General features: G+C 50.7%; 1 protein-coding gene across 3 annotated transcripts in view; it reads right to left on the reverse strand.

Moving 5' to 3' along the window:
• Positions 1–1,024: 1,024 nt before the first annotated feature.
• The window catches only part of Usp10 (ubiquitin specific peptidase 10), a 47,749-nt gene continuing 29,446 nt past the window's right edge, over positions 1,025–19,327 (reverse strand). For 2 of the 3 annotated variants that reach the window (XM_021170187.2, XM_085843548.1), the window contains exons 4-14: positions 17,256–18,281; positions 11,941–12,032; positions 11,300–11,409; positions 10,637–10,692; positions 10,327–10,430; positions 7,914–8,013; positions 6,336–6,513; positions 5,104–5,269; positions 3,549–3,693; positions 2,279–2,344; positions 1,025–1,994 (exon numbers count right to left, since the gene is read on the reverse strand). In XM_021170187.2, coding sequence (XP_021025846.1) covers positions 1,807–1,994; positions 2,279–2,344; positions 3,549–3,693; positions 5,104–5,269; positions 6,336–6,513; positions 7,914–8,013; positions 10,327–10,430; positions 10,637–10,692; positions 11,300–11,409; positions 11,941–12,032; positions 17,256–18,281 — 2,231 coding nt within the window. In that variant the 3' untranslated portion in view covers positions 1,025–1,806. Of the gene's footprint in view, positions 1,995–2,278; positions 2,345–3,548; positions 3,694–5,103; positions 5,270–6,335; positions 6,514–7,913; positions 8,014–10,326; positions 10,431–10,636; positions 10,693–11,299; positions 11,410–11,940; positions 12,033–17,255; positions 18,285–19,327 lie in introns of all 3 variants that reach the window. The other variant, XM_021170186.2, reaches the window with a different exon arrangement.

The raw sequence follows: 19,327 nt of genomic DNA on the forward strand, positions 1-19,327 counted from the left end.
AATGAGATCTGACAACCTCTTCTGGTGCGGCTGAAGACAGCTACGGTGTACTTATGTATAATAATAATAAATAATCTTTGGGCTGGAGCAAGCAGGGACTGAGGAGCGGAGCTGACCAGAGTGAAACAGGGCCGACTGGAGTTAGCAGAGGTCCTGAAATTCCATTCCCAACAACCACACGAAGGCTCACAACCGTCTGTACAGCTACAGTGTACTCAGTACTGCCCTCCAATGCCAGCTTTCTTCTTGACCTGAGCCACACACAGGAAAGGGAGCAGAATCTCATGCTAGCAACAGAGTGGCCAAAGTCGAAAGTCCAGACACACCACATAAGACAGCCCCCAGAAGAGAGCTGCAAAGCTGCTAGCTGATGGAGATACCCATGCGCTGCCCTGCACCAGACTCACTTCCTCGCTGTTCACCGTTCTACATGGCCGTCATCTCTCAGGACAACACAGGCTCCAACGGTACTGGGGGTAAACTCACCTGCACACATGCAGTTGTTCATCTACATGGAAGGCCTGTGTCGGGCCTCTTGTAATGGCTTGAGACACAGTAAGCAAGCCCCAGCTGTGGGATGGTGTGCTCGGACACATTTGACCCAGCACCATCCCATGGGGAACGAGCAGCTGAGTCCCCCTGGCTGTCACCAGGTTTCCAGGAAGCACGGGAGCCACCAGCTCCACATCCTGAAGCGAGGCTAAGCAGGACTTGGGTAGAACACTGCCCCTTAACGGAAGGAAGGCGCTCCAGAGTAAACGGTTTCAAGCCAATGGAAGCCCTGCCCTGTGCAAGCCCCGTGCACAGCCGACTTCCTATGGCTGGCAGAGGCCTCTTCATCTCTGCCAGGAACTGAGGCAGCATCAGAAATACTCAGGGAAGACTCAGGCTTTGACCTAAGTCACAAGATCAGAGGGAGCAAGCCTCCAGGACAGGCCCTCCCCTACTCAGCAACAGCCACACTAACCCAGCATAGTCAGGGTCCTGGCTGAGTTCCGAGGCTGAGCACACCAAGAAACACAGCTTTAAACCAACTTTGTGATCTTTATTGATGGGTGACAACTTTATACTCCTAGGAATCAATACACTGTGTACGTGGGGGACACGGCATCAGAGAGGCGTGGCAGGAAGTTACACAGCAGACACTGGGAACTGTCGGTCCATCATTGTGCCCACTGTTCATGTGTACACAGCATGGATGTGATTTGAAATCTTTTCATGGTAATAAAGTTACAGTCACCCACCTCTGCAGCCTGACGTCTACCCACATGTCTGACCCGCGGTGTCTACGTCAGCGGTTTCCCTCTCATAATCGTTAAAATGTGTTTCCTCTTACCAGCAACAAGTTTTTTGTATTTATTTCCTTTTGAAGTAAGAGCGAGCTCTGTTGACGACTGGCTCGATTTTGTCATTTATCAAAAACTACAGGGTAAAGGAGGAGAGTGTGATGAATTAAAAAAATTATTTTTTTAAGGAAAGATAAAATTCATTTTCACAAATTTACAAGAGCTGCTGGTGCGGGACTTATTCCACTATGCGATCAGACTGGGACACCGTGCGAGCCGCCTCCTCCGCCCGGGAACCAGCGGTTCTTCAGAAGCGGCGGCTCTCATGCCCTCACCCAGGCAACAGTCCAGTCTCTGAAGTCAGTCAGCACAAGCTGCGCTGTGCGAGCCCGCGGGCACCTTCCATCCAAGCCCACGGGCGCAGAGGGAGTCTCTCTACAGAGCCACTAGAGAGGTGGGTAGTGAGTGAGTTGGGAACTGTAGGAAGCAGCGTCAGGCACACACGGGCACACGGGCACGGTTACAGCAGGTCCACGCGGCGGTAATACAGGAGGTAGGCTGTGCGGTCAGCAGGCGGTTTCACCACCTGGTACTGGTTAATAACCTTGACCGTTTGGTCATCGATTCGTAGCCAGCCATTAAGCCCAATCTGGAAGACGTCCGTAGTGTAGTGGCCGCCTGTAGCGCTGTTGCCATGGTGGTAGACCACTGGAAGACAGCACCGAGCAGGCATGAGAAAAGGCTCTCACTCCGCTGCCACAGGCCCCCACTCCCACGACCCCCTCCACAGGGAGGTGGCCCCACTAGGGCCTGCAGGCTACTGACTCAGGTGGACACTGACACTCTCCTGTCAGCCACAATTCAGGGCAAACACGGTCCTGAATGCTTTCCTGACAACCAGGCTCTCCTAGAACAATCTCTGTGGGAGTGTTGCCTGGCACCCTAGACTCTGTTCACTGTGTTTTGGGGGGACCAGAGGCAAACACACTCACCTGCAAACAGCCTATAGGTTCTCTGGCATTTAAAATTTTTATTTTTGACTCCTGGAGAAAGTAGTTCTGAAAAACAAAATAGCAACACTTAAACAAAGTCTTCACAGGGCTGGCTGATGACAGGGTCCCCCGAAACAACCCCCCCATACACACACACTTTGAGGGTCAGACAGCCACAGGGCAGGAGAGGCAAGCACACACCCTGCTCCTGGACTAGGAGATCAGGGTAGGCAGTGCTGGGACAGAGGAGGGCCAGCTCCACCCAGGAGCTTCTCTTAGAGCAGATCAGAGCAGAGCAAGACACAACTGTCTCTTGGTTTCCCGTTCTCTGTACTCTGTGCCACACTCCAGCACCATCTAAGATGTTCCCCCACATGGTGGATCCAACTCCTCCAAGGTGCCTTGTGATTTCCACATGAAGGCTAGGACATAAAAGCCAACACAAATGTGCTCTGGTATGAATGCCTACACTCCCACATACACAACACACACACCTATTTAAACAACCTGCATTTATAGTAAGTACCTGTCTCTTAGGGCTCTTCAAAACTTGCTGTCAGAGCTAGTGAGATGCCTCAGCACTGGCTGCCCTTGCAGGGCACCGGGCAGATATGCGGTGCTACCGCTGCTGAGCCACAGAGGCCTGTGGAACGCAGAAGCCAGCACATTTCCGCACAGGCACCGTGCTGCTGTGTGGGCGGGTGAAGACCCTGCCAGCACCAGCTGCTCTTCTCCTGCTTTCTGATTTAGTTAAATTACGTTTTGCTACTACCTGCACCAGGCAAATCACTATAATAAGAGTTCATGGCCAGCCTAGTTTACATAGAGAGCTCCAGGCCGGTCAGTACTTCATATAGAGACCCTGCCTTAAAACAAAGATAAAACACTTGACTAAAATATTAGGCAAAGTAGGAGGAGCTGGATAGAGGGCTCAGTAGTTTAAAGACCACTGTCCAATTTCAGAGGACCAGGGTTTGATTCCCAGTACCCACATGGCGGCTGACAGCCACCTGTAACTCCAAACCCAGGGGATCCAATGCCCTCTTTGGGCCTCTGCCAGCACCAGGCAAGCACACAGGGCAAACTTGAGCATACAGGCAAACCGCCCCTAAAGCAAATTTAAAAATAAGAAAACCACCGTAATGAGCATTTCCGTATAGAGTCCACAAATGTCAATAAATTTAAACAAAGAGAGTCCTAACTAAAGGTCTCCCTGGTGACTGGGTGGTGACAGGCTCCTGGGCCTGCGGTGGGCACAGGCCAGCATTACCTCTGCTGATCTCCAAGTCCACAGGGTAGTCAATGTTCTTGACCAGCTTCTGGCATCCGCCTGTCTTCTCATAGACAAAGCGCTTCAAGTGGAGCACGAGGACTGGGGGCAGCTTCTCCAGAGTCACTCTGCGGCTGATCTCAACCTGGGACAGAGTAGCTAGGGTCACAGGCTGCCTGCCTGGCTACAGCTGCACCCTGTGGGGCACCCCACCCCTATGGACACCTGCAACTGAGCCATCCGAAGACCTTGGCTCTAAGTGATACACTGGCTCACTGGCTATGAAGTAAGCTGGCTGAGGTAAGGCTGGAACGGGTAAGCACTAGCCTGTCTCTTCATCTCATTCACAAACCTATCTAGAATCTTTCTTCAAACACACATTTCAAGTAATCCTAAAGCCACCTGTCCTGCCACTCACTCCCTGGGCATTTTAGTGCTTTCACGGCCTCCTGAATCTTTTAAGATCCTTAAGCAACAATGAAGATAAAACTCAATGGAGTGTAACTCAGGAGAGTGCGGCCTGGCCACTGGAGCCCTGACTCTCTCTGCCCACCGCACTTTCCCAGCTATGAGGGCACTTAGGGTTTCTTTGTTGTCTCCACCAAATGGTTCCTCAGTCGCTCACTCCTCAAAACCCCATTATTTACTTGAAGAGAAAGAGAATTTAAGTAATAAGCTAAAAGACAGAAACCCACAGACACAGGCTGAGCCAGCTAGCAGCTGCCCACAGCCAGATCAAGGATACCCGCATGCCCTCTGCTGCAGGCCTTCTTATTCAGGCCAGCTACCGGGCTTCTGTCCCTGGCTCCTGGTACTTAACAACCACCAGGCCCAAAATCAGACAACACGGTGGAGACCTTCCTTCTGCAGGTCCCCAGAGTGTGGCATGGCTGGCCAGCCAGAGTAGGAGACCTCAGAGGGAGCCGAGGCTGGGGTGTCTTCACTCCTCAGTACACAGCTCACAGAAGGACATTTCTGAAGACAGGTCGGAACTCTTATTTAACCTTGTAGCCTCTACACTCCACTGAGTGTTTCCAGCTTTCCAATACCAAGAACTCTTCAGAACAGCGCCACCCTAACTAGCCAGCATCCATCTTGCCTTATGACCTCAATGCCACAGTCTACAAAGGACCTGAGAGAGGATGGCCTCCACTGCAGAGCAGTCGGGCAGGTCACCGAGAGCCAGACGACACCAACCCCTCTCCATAAGCTGCAAGCCCAGCTCCTGACTGTCCAGGATGGAAACATTCAAGAGCAGCAAGCATCAGAATAGTCTGTATCTATGCTTATGCAACACAGATGTGCCCGGAACTCCCTCACATCCTAACGCCTCCCTCTGCTAGAAGTAGGCTAGCTGCAGATCCCAGGATTAGATTCTGAGGAACTGAGACACAGAGGCAGAAGATAGACATTCCCTCGGGTCACAAAAGCCAGAGACACAGCTGGGAGTCCGTCTGGTTCAACTACTGCGTCCTGAAACCCTGGGCCTTCTCAGTAAAGCAACTGCATGAGAGGCGGACTCAGGTGGGCTTCCCTCAGCCAGCGGTGACCCTACCTCCTGCTTGGTTTTGGTGGTGTAACCTTGGACAGACTCCCTGGCCACCAAGCTCTCCAGTGCATCCTGGACTGTGCGTATCTTGTCAGACTGGATGTCCAACTGCAGCGTGAAAAACAGTTGCAGAGTGGCTGACTCCTTGGAACTCTGCTGGTAGACCACAGACCTAAAGATTGCCAATTGAAAACAAACAAAAGTAAGAGGCCACTCTCTGTCACTTTCCCTTAAAATTAACTAACAGAGAAGGAATAAGTACACAAGCCAGTTTATTCAGTATCACAGGACCAGAGACAACAGAACAGCCGAAACCACCCTGAATTTAAAAATAACTCCGCTGACTACCAGCCTCTGTGACTAGCAATTGATCTGTACATTTTCCCAGCTTGGCTCAGACACTTCAATTTCCAAATTCTTTGCTTGTACACCAGAGTACAGCATGCACCAGCTAACAAACTGAGTGGAGTAGGGGTGGAGATGTTTAACAAAGTGCCACAGCCTGTTCTAGTGCAACGGGGATTGTGGGAGTCCCCAGGGACCAGGACTTTTAATGCTGCTCTCCTATAAAAACATCAGGATGGGGACGGGGAGCAGGCTAACGATAATAAAACCATGTTGGTGGTCTGGGAGGAGAGACGACCAGCCTTGAGGGTAAGGCACCACCTCGACCTTGCTGTTTCCTCAGTTGTTTTTCTTCATCTTTCTTTTTCTAACTTCTTCTGAATAAAAACCATAAGTGTCTCATCTCTCATTTCACCTCATCCAGGGAACACTCTATGATTCAATCTTGTTTGTGCAACCTGGTGTCCCAGTTTATGAGCAAAGCAGAGCTGGTGGGAGGTGGCTCTGACTGATGGGACAGATGTGACACCCAGCTGAAATCCTTCCTGTCAGAGTCAAATGCCCCAGCCTTCCTCCTGAGTGCCAGGCAATGACTGATGCCCCCTCGGTTCCCAAAAGAAAGTTGAAAAACATCAATGAAAATAAACCAGGGCAGTGGTGGCACACGCCTTTGATCCCAGCACTCAGACAGTTCAAATCCATCCTCGGCTACAGAATCAGTTCCAGGACAACCAGCGAGCGCTATATACAGAGAAACCCCAACTGTCAATTGATGGGCCAGAGCCCTGGGAGCAGAGGCACACAGGCAGTGGGAGCAGGGCATTAGAGCAAGGGGGAAGCAGGCAAGGATCCAGATGTCATCCCTCCCCCATGGGACATGGGAAAGCACAGACCTGATGTGTCCCCCAAAAATGCCAGTGATGGGCGTCTGGACGAAGTCCGCCTGCCGGGTGACGGACGTCTTGTTCTTGGGACCTACTTGCTCCCACTCGTCCTCGCTGCCCTCGCCCGTGTCTTTCGGCTCCTTGTCCTCTATCAAGTCGCTTCTGGGTCCATTGGAAACAGAGTGCTCTAAAAAGGAGAGGGCCTGCTGAGGCTACTGTTTTCAAGAACAAACTATCCAAGCAAGTACGTCCACACAGATTCTATGATAAGAACTGGCTAAACAGACTCATGAGGGCCAGGGAGAAGCTCGGCGGGTAAAGCCACGTTCTCTAGGCCCGACAACGAGAATGTAATTCCTGGGGCGACATGATGAAGAGAACTGACTCCTGATTTGTCCTCTGACCTGCACTTTACCTCAGAAGCCTCTCTAGCACACACACATACACACACACACAATTACAATTGCACATGGGTGGGTGGGGGGACGGACATACACACACACACGGACACACACACAGAAAGGACCAAAATAACAAAAAAAATCCCACAAAGAACAAAGACCCCACCCCAAAACCAAAACAGGTGACCAAGCAGTGGTGGCCCACACCTCTAATTCCAGCACTTGGGAGGCAGAGGCTGGCAAATCTGTGAGTTCAAGGCCAGCCAGGACTACAGAGTTCCAGGACAGCCAGGGCTACATAGAGAAACCCTGTCTAGCAAATCCACACATATAAAAAGATCTAGTTATTCTCTACACTGGAAGTCACAGTAAGAAACTGAAGCAGCCAGCCTCAATGGACACTCACTCAGACACCAAGCTCTGGAAATGCCACACTAGGCGGGGCACTGAGACAGGCTCGAGCACAAAGACTAAGCTAAGCGTTCCAGGCCAGCCAGAGATTCAGAGAAAGAGCTTGTCTCAAAATCTAGAGACATTCACATTTCACAGTTGTCTTTGGACAACTGGAAAAATCTGAAGATACTCTGTGGCCTGAGGGGACCAACCTCCCATCCCTAAGGCAAATGAGCAGAGCAGCCTGGAGTGAGCTTGCACCCACAGGGGTCTTCCCACACGCTTCTGTCTTTCTGTATCTCAGATGTCATTTGAATGTGAAATGTACCCAAGGGCTCGGCTGGTGGCACTGCTTAGGCAGTAGAGGCTGGCTGGAGGAGAAGGACAGCCTGGCTCTATGCTCTGCCCACTCTCTGCTCCCTGTGTGTGGGTAAACGTGGTCATCTAGCTTGCCAGTGTGCCCTCCGCTGTGATGGACTCTAACCCTAAGCCAGAGCAAAGCCTTTCCTCTGCTTCCCCACAGCAACAGAACAGGAACTATAGAATCTCCCTCTAGAGTAAAAGTTGAAACAATGTGCGTGAGCTGGATACATTTCGGTTATCCAAGGCCAACTTTCTCACTGCTCTACTAGGAAAGGAACAGCAGCTGGCTTTTAATGTGTCCTAAGCACTGTTGACCGGTGTACATGCCTGCACATGGACATGCATGCCCGTGTGTATGTATCTATAGCACAGACATGTGACCTTCCTTTAAGCCACTATCAGGCAAACAGCCTCACCCAGAAGAACCTACTTTCGTGCGTGGGTGAGAGTAGCTTCTTCAGGCTCAGCATCTCTTCATGGAGTCCATTGAGGATGAACCCTAGGTACTCCTCTGCGTCCTCCTGCCGGCCCTGAGGACAGACATGGTCACATGAATTCCAAGCAGTTGGAGGAAGGCCTCGAGAAGCCCCAGCACCTAGAGCAACTACACCTTAGATGAATGTTCTAGACCAGTGCACCCAACCCCAGAGTGGTCATGAGAGCTCTGCAGCCTGTTTCTATAGCTAACCTCTTAGCCACAGGTACTGCTTTATAGTTTTAAAAAATGGCTGGGCAAGGTGGTGCGTACACCTGTTCCCAGCATTTGGGAGGCAGAGGCAGGGGGATCTCTTTGAGTTCTAGGTCAGCCTGGTCTACAGTTAGCTCCAGACCAGTTAGGGCTACAAAATGAAACACTTTATTTTCTAAATAAATAAACAAACAAATGACTATTTTAAAAGTGCTTTAAAAAATAGCCCATGAACAAGGCACTGAGGGCCACTTCCCAACACAAACTGAGTCACCACATACACTCAGCTCTATCTGCGAGCCCTCACGGCACCTACACTTACACTCTGTACCTGCAAACCCATCTCGAGACAGCAGTCACCTGCTACACAGGGCTCACATGGGCATCCATCTGCTTGGGCCTCTGGGTGGAGCACACAGGTTTATTATATGCTCTCCAAAGTCTGCCCAGTTCAAAGCCAACCTAGGCAACTTACAGAGACTGGGGCTAGGAGTTAGAGCTCAAGGCTACTTGCTTGCTTACGCTTGCTTTGCATGGACACAATCCCCAGCACAGCCAACAAACTGACAAACGAAACAAAATAAAAGTCCTGCACACACACACAAGGACTCGGGGCATGGTACAGCAGGAGTCACACAGCAGACATGGAAGCGTGGAATCCCAGGCCAGGCCTGCCTGCAGGCTGGCCCCTGGCTGAGATCTGAGAACCTATCCCAGAATGGAGAAAGAACTGTGTCTGTGTACGCAGACAGCACTGTGTTTTAGTGCTGAGCTCCAGTGCAGTCCCTGAGGACCTGAGGAGCTCCAGGAGCCCCTCTACCAACCACATGGGCCACCACGCAATACTGAAGGACACCGTGGGGCAGTCTGAGGTTTTGATCTGTCTGCTGCAGTACTGTGCCCGCTGCACACCAGCTGCCCCAGCTCCAGCTAGGAAATGACCAAGCTGGTCTTAGACAAGAGCTCCACTCAGCGTTGTGAAAACGTCCACAGTTCTAGAAGGTCCCTGGGTGCCTTCCACCTCCGCTCCACTGCATCTGCACACTGTTGTTACACTTCTGGTTGTGCTTCTAATCCCCACCCTTGGGAGGCATCCCTAGCACCCCAAATCCCATGTAGTGGAAAGTGAAACTCCAAAACAAGAAAAGCTGTATCACAGGCATAAAAAAAAAAAAAAAAAAAAAAAGCTGGTGGGGTGGGGGCGGTGGCTCAGGATCTCAGGATTTTAAATCCTAACACTAGGGAGATAGAGGCATGGCTGATCTCTGAGCCTGGTCTACAGAGTGCACAGGACAGGGGTACACAGAGAAGCCCTATCTTGGAAGGAAGGAAGGAAGGAAGGAAGGAAGGAAGGAAGGAAGGAAGGAAGGAAGGAAGGGAAAAGAGGGGGGTGGGGAGAAAGGAAAAGCTAAAGTTGTGCAGCTGGTGTCTTTATGTACCTGGATGCTCACTCTATTTAAAGCAATACAGCTTTCAGACTATTCATTTAAATGGCATTTTCTTACTATTTTTCCTGTCTGAGTAAGCTTCCTGTCTGTACCTGCATTGCACTGCTCATGCCAATGCATTAGACTTGGCACTGGAAGACCAGCTGGATGCTCTAGACAATGACCACTGGAAGGCCGCCTGGCTCGCTCACCTGCTCACCTCCCCTTAGTTACCTGCTATGCAGTATTTTAGGAAAAACCAGGCTACAATGGCTGAGTTGATAGACTCACTGCTGTAGCCTGAGCAGGACTAAGATGGAGGCAGAGCACTCCAGGACCAGGAGGAACCCCCCTCTACCCAAGCACATTGCAGCAACAAGGGTCAGACTCAGAAGCCAGGCTCTGCCCATCAGCAGTGGATTCACAGGCTGGTGGAGCCAGTGAGACTCAGTCCTTGGTTCTTGATGCTATTAAATGTGGGTAACTGGCACATGTTAAGTCACTGAGTGTCTCCACCATAAACCTCACCCAGTCCTCAGCCCACCAAGTCACAGCATGAGGGACGCGCCAACAGCCACTTCAGGGTCATCTGTAACTTGCTCTGTAGCAGGCTAGGCTTGGTTCCCAGAGATCCTCTTGCCTTGGCCCCTATGCTCTAGGACTGCAGGCATGCCCCCTCCCCCAGCTCTTGGGAGCAGTTTCCATAGCAACCACAGAGCACCCCAGACCTTTTCAGACAGGCTCGACTTGATGACTGTCAGGAGTCTGTATATGTATGTGGGTTCAAAGGCAGCTCCTGGGCGGATATCTCTCACGATTTTATCCCCGAGAGCTGCAAGAAAAAACCAGAAGATTCTGGTAAGTAAAGAGACCACATAGAGGTGAAAGCAAATCCACCCAAACTCCCATCACACGGGGAAAACACCTTGGTTTAAATAAGACACTTTTTTCAGTAAGACCACACATTCACTACACGCCACCCCCTCGCTCCGTGTCCCCAATGACAAGGCGCCTATCCCGGCGCGAGCTCTGACTCACCTTGGCGGGGCTTGGGAGGCACTGGCATGTTAGTGAACTCATTCATGAGCCGAACACTAGATGGAGAAAGAGCAAAGCAGAGCCCACGTTAGGAGTGGGCCTGGGCACGGCGGCACATTAACCAGCAGCTGGAACAGCACCCAGGGGCTCTGTGTTAAAATCTACACATGTTATGGGACCATTTCCAGATGGCATTTTAAGCTGGTAAACAGTACGGGCTCTTCTATGGAATCTGAAGGGCAGCAAACTCTCCAGTTATATTCCACATCAACTTCCATAGAAAATCCCAACAGCATCTCCCTTTAAAGGAGAACTCCAGAGGCTGGAGGTTCAGAGACTTGTTGCTCTTACAAGGGACCAGGGTTCAGTTCTCAACACCCACTGCCAGCTCACAACTAGCTGTAATTCCAGGTTCAGGGGATCCAAAGTCTTCTGCCTGCCACCGCCCACATGTGGTGTGTACCCTTACATGTATGCAGGCAAAACACGCATTCACATAAATGTAAGAGCAGGACGGGGGAGATGGTGGAACACTCTTCTGTAGCAAATTGAGAACTGAGAGCTGGTGTCAGCCCCGGGAGCACCTGCTCAGCCAAACCGCTCGTTCCCATCACCGCAGGGAGAGCCCCCAACCACTGGCACGTGTGCGAGCGCTTTACTTACAAGCTATCTATCATGGGCGTTGATGTGCAAGGCCGCTGCACTTTTGAGTACAGAGGAATGAACTTCATCAGGTGATACATCGGAGGGCAAGCCACCAATGCCTGCAGGGTCTAAATTTCGTGGTAAAGAAGTGTAAAGGAAATGAAACAGACACAGAGGAACTTTTCTAAAAGGCACGTTAAAAAAAAAAAAAGATAAGCCAAGGACACTCAGCTACGGGGATATGTAAACACAAAGAGGAGTAAACCACATGAGAAGCCAGCTGCCTTGTAAAGGCCATGTAAGGATCCTCTCTCTGTCAGCCGGCCGCAGGACACTCAAGAGCCTAGCTAGCTGAGCAAAACACTCCCGCTAGTTAGAGCAAAGCCTCTAGTTCTACGCGGCCATTCTGTCCTACTATCTACCACCACTCCAATGAGAACAGAACATGCCCGACTCTACCCTTCACAAGCCAACAGATCAATCCTTGGACAGAGGCTCCAGAGTACCACCGACCATGAGGCAGGCAGACCGAGCGATGGCCCAGTCTCCGTGTTCAGAGTGCAGGCCGGCAGCCCTGGGGACGCTGCGGCAATCAAACACACCCGGACGGGAGAGTGGGCATGGTGGCCAGGCGCGGGGTTGGCAGCCAGGAAGGATACGGCATTAATGTAGCACCAGTTTCCTTTATTGATCAGCCCACGGGGTTGCAATGACACTGGCTTATGTATTAGGGTTACAGTCTCCAATAACTCTGCAAGAGTGAAGAAGCAAAGGAAGACATTAACATTGCAGTCAGAATCCATGCATGGGCGTTTCTGAAGTGCTAAGAGATTCCTTCAGAAGAGTGTGTCCTCTGAAAGCCTGCATTTAGCACCGCTTTGTTACTAAGTGGGGGTGTGGGGGGTGGGGGCAGTTGTCTTGAACATCATCAACATTTACAGTTATCCTCTCAGTTTACACTAGGACATTCCATGGCCAGAGACACCGACACAATACACAATCGCTAGCAGCAGAGAGCGGAGGTGGAAGACACTGGCTTCCCCACCAAGGCTGACAGCATGCTTCACCGGCAGCTAAGTCCCCTGGATACCAGCTTCAAAGGGACTGTGGGGGCAGGAGTGTGCCACCGGGCTCCCAGAAAACCGGGCAGACCACAGTGGGCGCTCGACGGCCGCATATTAAGTGGGAGCAGCGGCTCCTGCCAGTCACGGTTCCCTTCAGAAGTGAGATCAACCATTCGTCCCCTAACTCCTCACTCCATTCAGAAGCGGGTGGGGCTTCTCTCCTGACACCCCGGAAACCACTTTTTTCCAGCTTTAAGAAAGCTGTAAGCTGAGGAGGCACAGTTGAGTGGCTTGATATGGCTCCCATAGATCACTTTATCTGAGAAACTAAACCATTACAGGCTCCAGAGAAGCACCAGCCACAGCCACTGAGAGCAGTCCCTTAGTGAAAGGTGTGCGGTGCGGATCTAGGACAGGAAGACGCATGCTGACAGCTCCCACCAATCCTGGAGTTGTCCAGTAACACTCAACTGCATAGTCATAACTCTGCCAAGAAGGGACTCTGACACCTCATCTTACAGATGAGAAAACTGAAGTCACAGCACTGAGCCAGATACAACTGTGGGTCTACCTGGTGGGCTCAGGTGTTCCCAGCACTTGCTGCCAGGCCTGGTGGTCTGAGTTCACAGCCCCTTGTGGTAGAAACACGACCAACTTCCACAACCTGACCTCACAAGCACACACACTTGTACATACACACAAACATGCTTGCACACTTGTACATACACACAAACATGCTTGCAAGCACAGAAGGAGCAAATAAGTCTAAGGAAGAAATGTTTTTAAATATTCTGTGAGGCGGGGCACTCCCTTCCCCCCTCCCACAGCCTTCTGCCACCTGTTCTTGGGCTAAACGAGGAACCATAGTACAGCACTGATCACAGTAACCTCCAAACCTGTGTGTTCAAACAAAAACACACCCCACGCAACACCACAGGCTCTACAGCAGCCATCAACAGCGTGGCAAGCTTTTACAGAATTAGAAGCTCGGTCTTCCTACCATGGCTGACCTCTGTAAGAACAGCTAATATATCCCGCGTGCACCCAAGCCTGCAACTAGCCCCGCTCCAGGCCAGCTCAGACAGGTAATGAAGGGCTCACTGTCCCGGTGGGCAGCGCCACAGACTGTAAAAAAGTCTGGGGAGTATGCTTCACCTACAGACATACCAAGAGAACAGCTAGATGACTGGAGGCGCAGACATCAGAAATCAGGCAGTGGGGGAAAGGTGTCTGTCTATCCGGAAAGGACAGCAGGAAGTATGAACACTGAATGGCGACTTACACATAGGCATCAGCGTGCTGCAGTCCCAATATTCCCATGGTCACGCACAACCTTCAGGTTCACAGTGCAGACTAATAGTATCAATATGAAGAAGCAAGCCAGAGATCTGGGTAAGAGGGTGGAAGCCAGTATACACTGCTCAGCGGGATGCCTGGCCCAGAAGTTAGAGCCACATGGGCGGAGAAAATTCTGTTTTCCTAGTGAAGGCAAAGCCTTCTTTTGTCAGTTGAAGGCTGGAAGGGATGGGGCACCATGATATTCACACCTGCTTTCGCACGGGCACTGACTAGGCCACATTTTTAAAAGATGAGAGACCTATGTGATGACGCTTGCCTATAAATTGGCAATTCGGAGGCTACAGTGGGCATCAGGAGTTCATGGTCACTACACAGCAAGTTAGTTCCAGGGGTACAGAGAGACTGCAGGCTAAGGTGAGAATCTCCCCAAACCTGCGGGTACCTGACCTGGGTACAGCATGCAGTGAAGTGGCAGAAACAAAAGACACTGCTTTAAAGATAGGTCAAAGTAAGACTTTGCTCCCTAAAAGCTGACTCTGACACCACGAGATGCCTTTATTTAGCAAGCATGCACACCCACTCACACATGCGTGAACACACACACACCGTAAGACTAGCGGTGTGGGTGTGCTGCATCAGTGTAAAAAAGAACCCAGCACCACATGTGACAGCTAATTCCTTTTCAAAAGGGAACTGGGTAAGCGGGTTGCGCTAAGCCCTAGAACAAGCCTCTGTGGACCAGAGACTCTAAGGTGCTGAGCCGTTTCTCCAGCCCCAAGAACAATGGAGTAATTTTTAGGGAAAAAAAATCTAGGTCTCTCTTCTGTACCTGCCTGTAAAGAGTTACCCTGCACTTGAGAATAGCCTCAATAGCCTGGGGGCTCCCACAGGTGACACAGGAGAATGCAATCCAATCTGAAGCCAGCTCTAGTCAACTTCTTCCCAACTGGGAAACCACATGTTCAAGGCTCATTTCTGCATGGTCTTCTCTTCTAGAACCAGCAGGATCCATTTTCCAAGATAGCGAGCCTGTCTCTTAGCGCCACCCAGTGGTCTGTTCAAAACCTGCAGGCAAGCAGACCTGAGACAGAACACTTTGTGCAACAGACAGGACAGACAGGACAGGCAGTGCTCAAAGGGCTGCCTTCCTTCTGGTAGAATTCTCAAGTGCAGGGTAACTCTTTACAGGCAGGTACAGAAGAGAGACCTAGATTTTTTTTCCCTAAAAATTACTCCATTGTTCTTGGGGCTGGAGAAACGGCTCAGCACCTTAGAGTCTCTGGAATGCTGGTACTTCAGGAGAAGCTACATGCCCTGCCCTTTGTCCCCAGACTGCTGTCCTTCCGCAAGCCCTGGGCAGTCAGCCCTGAGCTGCTCACTTACTCCCGAGAGCGGTGCAAACATTCTTCTTCCGTCAGCAGTATACCAGTTCCATGGTTCTCAAGTTTCCTTCCACTGATCTCCTGATTCAGTTACTCCTACTAAAACTGGCCAATATAGGTGAGTGGTGGGGCACACCTTCAGTCCCAGCATTCAGGAGGCAGAGGCAGGTGGATCTCTGAATTTGAGGCCAGCCTGGTCTACAGATGGAGTTCCAGGAGAGCCAGGGCTACACAGACACTATCTTGAGCTTACTACACAAAGGGCCAATATGCACTTAGAATAACCGAAGTAAACAGAAGAGTGAGTGTCTCCCATCCTCCAGACCTGCCTGGTTGAAACTAGTACTCCTTGTGCTGTTAAGATTTTCTGGCTGGGGCTGGTGAGATGGCTCAGTGGGTAAGAGCACCCGACTGCTCTTCCAAAGGTCCGAAGTTCAAATCCCAGCAACCACATGGTGGCTCACAACCACCCGTAATGAGATCTGATGCCCTCTTCTGGTGCGTCTGAAGACAGACAGCTACAGTGTACTTACATATAATAAATAAATAAATCTTAAAAAAAAAAAAAAAAAAAAAAGATTTTCTGGCTGGCACAGAAGTCAGAGAGATCCACCTCTAGATTAGGTTGCTGCCCAGCAAGCTCCCAGAATCTCCTTGTCTCTGACCCCAGTGACAGAGTGACAGGCCATAGCTTTCTTACACGTATGACAGAGAATCAAACTCAGATTCTCAGGCTTGCATAACAAGGCCTCTCATGTACTGAGCCATCTCCCAGTCCAGCACCTGGGAGACGGGCAGTAAAACTTTACAATCTGTGAAAGGCATGCGATACAAAGTGAAACTGAAAAGAAAATGGGCTGGAGAGGTGGCTCAGAGGTAAGTACACTTGTTGCTCTTCTAGATGTGGGGTCAATTCCTAGCACCCACATGGCACACATGCAGGCAAAACACACATAACATATTTACATAAAGTAAAATAAAATTTTAATTTAAAAAAAAAAAAGGAAAAAGGTACTGGTGGGTGGTATGTAGAGAGGAAGACCACTTTGCTTTCACAGTACCAGCTACTACTCCAGAAGAGGCCGGTTAACTCTCCAGCACCCTCACAAGGGTTTACAACAGACTACAACTCTAGTTGGAGGCAATTTGATGATTTCTTCTGGCATCTTCTGGAACAAGTGTTGCCTGGACATACATGAAGGCAAAGACCCACATACATAAAAGTCAAAATTAATAAATAACGACCCCCACAGAGCCCAGCGGTGAACCCTGTGATCCCAGCACCCCATCAGGAGGTGGGAGCAGGAAAAAAATCCACTTTGAATACAGCCTGGTACAAGACCAGCCTAGGCTACATGATAAGATGTTATACCAAAGACCAACATACATATGAAGCCTAAAACAATAAAAATAAAAATTTCATCAATTTTCTCATTTGAAGAGACCTTAGAACACTAAGACTATTCAGAACAGTATTATCACATACAGCCTAAAATGTTACCATCTTTGTTTTGGCTTCTTTTGAGACAGGGTCTTGCTGCTGAAGCCAGGCTGACTTTAAACTGCCTCTGCCTCCCAAGCGCTGGAATTACAGGTCTGTGTTTCCAATGTGATTAAACTCCTCAACTTGTCACCCCAACCATCAAGAGGATACGCCTTAATGTCTGCAGGGATGCTGAGCACTCCAGGGGCCCGCTGCAGCTGTCTCAGGAGCTGGGGCCTGAAGACCTGCTTCTGCACCACGCATCTGGCGCCTGCCTGACTTCTCCCCTTACTCTGTTGCTATGATTCTCAATGAAATCCATCACTGAACCCAAAGTCACTAAGGGAAGGAAGATGGGGGGGGGGGGTGCATTATTCTTTAGAGTGCCTTCTTCTGTAGATATAGAAAGAGCGTACACAGTGAGTGTGAGCTGAGAAGGCTTACTAGACCTGATGGACACCCTAGCTACAGCACAGGGCATGTGTGCCATACATGACAATAGTATGGCACCGAGAAATGGACATGGAGTTTGTCAGAACAAAGTCATAACAGACGTGAGTTTTCCCTGCTTACATAAAGGCATGGCACCCTCTCCCTCCATCTTCCTCCCTACGTATACCGTTTGACTACTGGATAACATTAACACATACTTTACTACTTTACTACTGTTTGCACACCGGTCAGCTACCACCACTGGGTACCAACAGCCGGCTCCCAGGCCCACTCAGCCTGTCCTTTAACTGTACCTGCAATCTTTATGGCTACGGGATCCTCTGACACTGGAACAAGCCCTTCTTTGACTTCCATCTGTTTTTCAGAGGCCAGGGGGGATGGGACAGGGGGAGAACACTTAGTTTCCACATACGCCATGGGTGAGGAGGAAGAGGGCTTAGAATCATGAAAGAGACTAGCCCAGGACTTTGCAGGCTGGCTAATGGGGATGGCGCCAGAGGCAGGGAGCGCACTTTCGGCAGGAGGTGACTGGCTCTCTGGCTTTGCAGGGTCCAGGTCTGCACCCTCGTCGGTGTGCAGTTCTGCCCCATTGGCAGCAGTGTCCTCGCCTGGGGATTCAAGTATTTTTCCATTAGCAACTGCGAAGTTCTCAGTAGTATCGGTGCCAACGTAGGGCTGCGTCCCAGCTGTCCTTAGCAGGTTGTCTGCAGGGAGGCAGGGCTGCTCAAAGTCAGTTTCGTGGCAGCCCTCACACAGCCCTGCAGTCCTGGCATCGCCTCCTAGTGTCCTGGGGAACGGACTGTCAGGGACAGGGCCACTGATGAAGTCCACGGGGTTCTGAGGGCTGTCACAAGTCCTGGGCACGACTGGAGGAAGCACGTCCATGAACTCGGCGTCCTCCACAGCCTCGCCACTCGTGCCCACTGAGGTGGCATGGCCATTGACCAGGGTGGCTGGGGAAGCACTGTCCTCACCGCCATCTTTCAGATAACTGTAGTATCCAGGGGGCCGCTTCTTCTTCTTTTTCCGCTCCCTCTGACCAAGGCCGCCAGCAGCACTGTCGTTCTCCAGGGTCTCGGCCTCGGCGGTAGAGTTGCTTTCCAGAGCCAAGGCCGAGGCCGGGTACTGGTCAATGGAGCTGTAGGTCTCGTCTTTTTCAACGGCATCAGGGATCTTTTTGGAAGTCGTACAACCAAGGATAAATTCGGGTGCCTGGGGGTTCAAGGTGCTTGAAATACTGTAGCTAGGGGCTCTCGGCAGCCCCTCACTAGGTTCAATGACTTCATCTACACCAAACTCGATCCTCTGGTGCTCCTGTCCTGCTGAGAAGAAATGATCAGTCAATGCCCGTCCATCCAGATTACAGGGTGCAAGGTGCATAGTACCCAAACCACTAGTCCTCTTTGAGAGGTGACACTTTGTATCATTTCCTAACAGGGCTATGACAGGCCTTAGCCTAATCTGTTGAAAATGACATCTAAAACAAGACCAACTTGGGTATATAAAAAATAGAAGTCTATTCTCATCCCTGGATATCTGGGTAACTAAGAGTTTAAAAAACAGAGGGTAGAAATTAAATTTGTAATTAAAAATTACTGGGGTATGTTGTTTCAGTCCTGGAATGGCGAGGCAGAATTAGGAATTCAAGGTCACCCTCCACTCCATGGTGGCTGCTGGCAGCCTCATTGTACAAACCCACACACATGCATCTTGTGGCTTAAGTCAGCGGCAGACAGCACGCTTGCCTGGAGTCACTCGTGTCTTCAGGGGTACAGGGACAGGTGCTGGCTCACACCTGTAATCCTGACACACAAAGCTGAGGCATAAAAAGTCCAAGTCCTGGACGGCACAGTGAGACCTTGTCCCTCCTTGCAGACCTCATGGTGCTTCATGCCTAAGCAGAGGGAATGTGGGCTCTGGTGGCACAATCTGAGACACTGGTACGTCAGCTTCTCCCGGGAAGCTGCAGAACCAGGACCCCATAGGCAGTCTGTGTGCACAATCCCACTCTCTCGGACTCCTCCACTGAACACTTTGACTGAGGTCTAGATGCAGCCCCTGCCTCAATAGCAGCTAGCTAGTGACTACTCAATTCAGACGGGGGTGAGGGTGGGGGTGGGGTTGGCGGTGGTAAAGCCACTTTGCAAGCCTATAAAACCAAAGTTAGAACTAAACTTTGAGGGACTCTGAGGCAGGATCTACTGTGTAGCCAGCCCAGCCTGTTTTGGGGCCTAGGATCACAGGCATCAAACACTGTACCTGCCCAGGGTTTTGAACTTGAAAATTCACACTGCAAGCTCCAGTATATGCTCTTCCCAGTCAGTGTTAGCCTGCTCCTCCCATACACGTCACGGTGGACACTGTA

Source organism: Mus caroli, unplaced genomic scaffold (assembly GCF_978045245.1).
Source record: "Mus caroli unplaced genomic scaffold, Mus_caroli_1 scaffold_10, whole genome shotgun sequence".
Classification (NCBI taxonomy): Eukaryota; Metazoa; Chordata; class Mammalia; order Rodentia; family Muridae; genus Mus; species Mus caroli.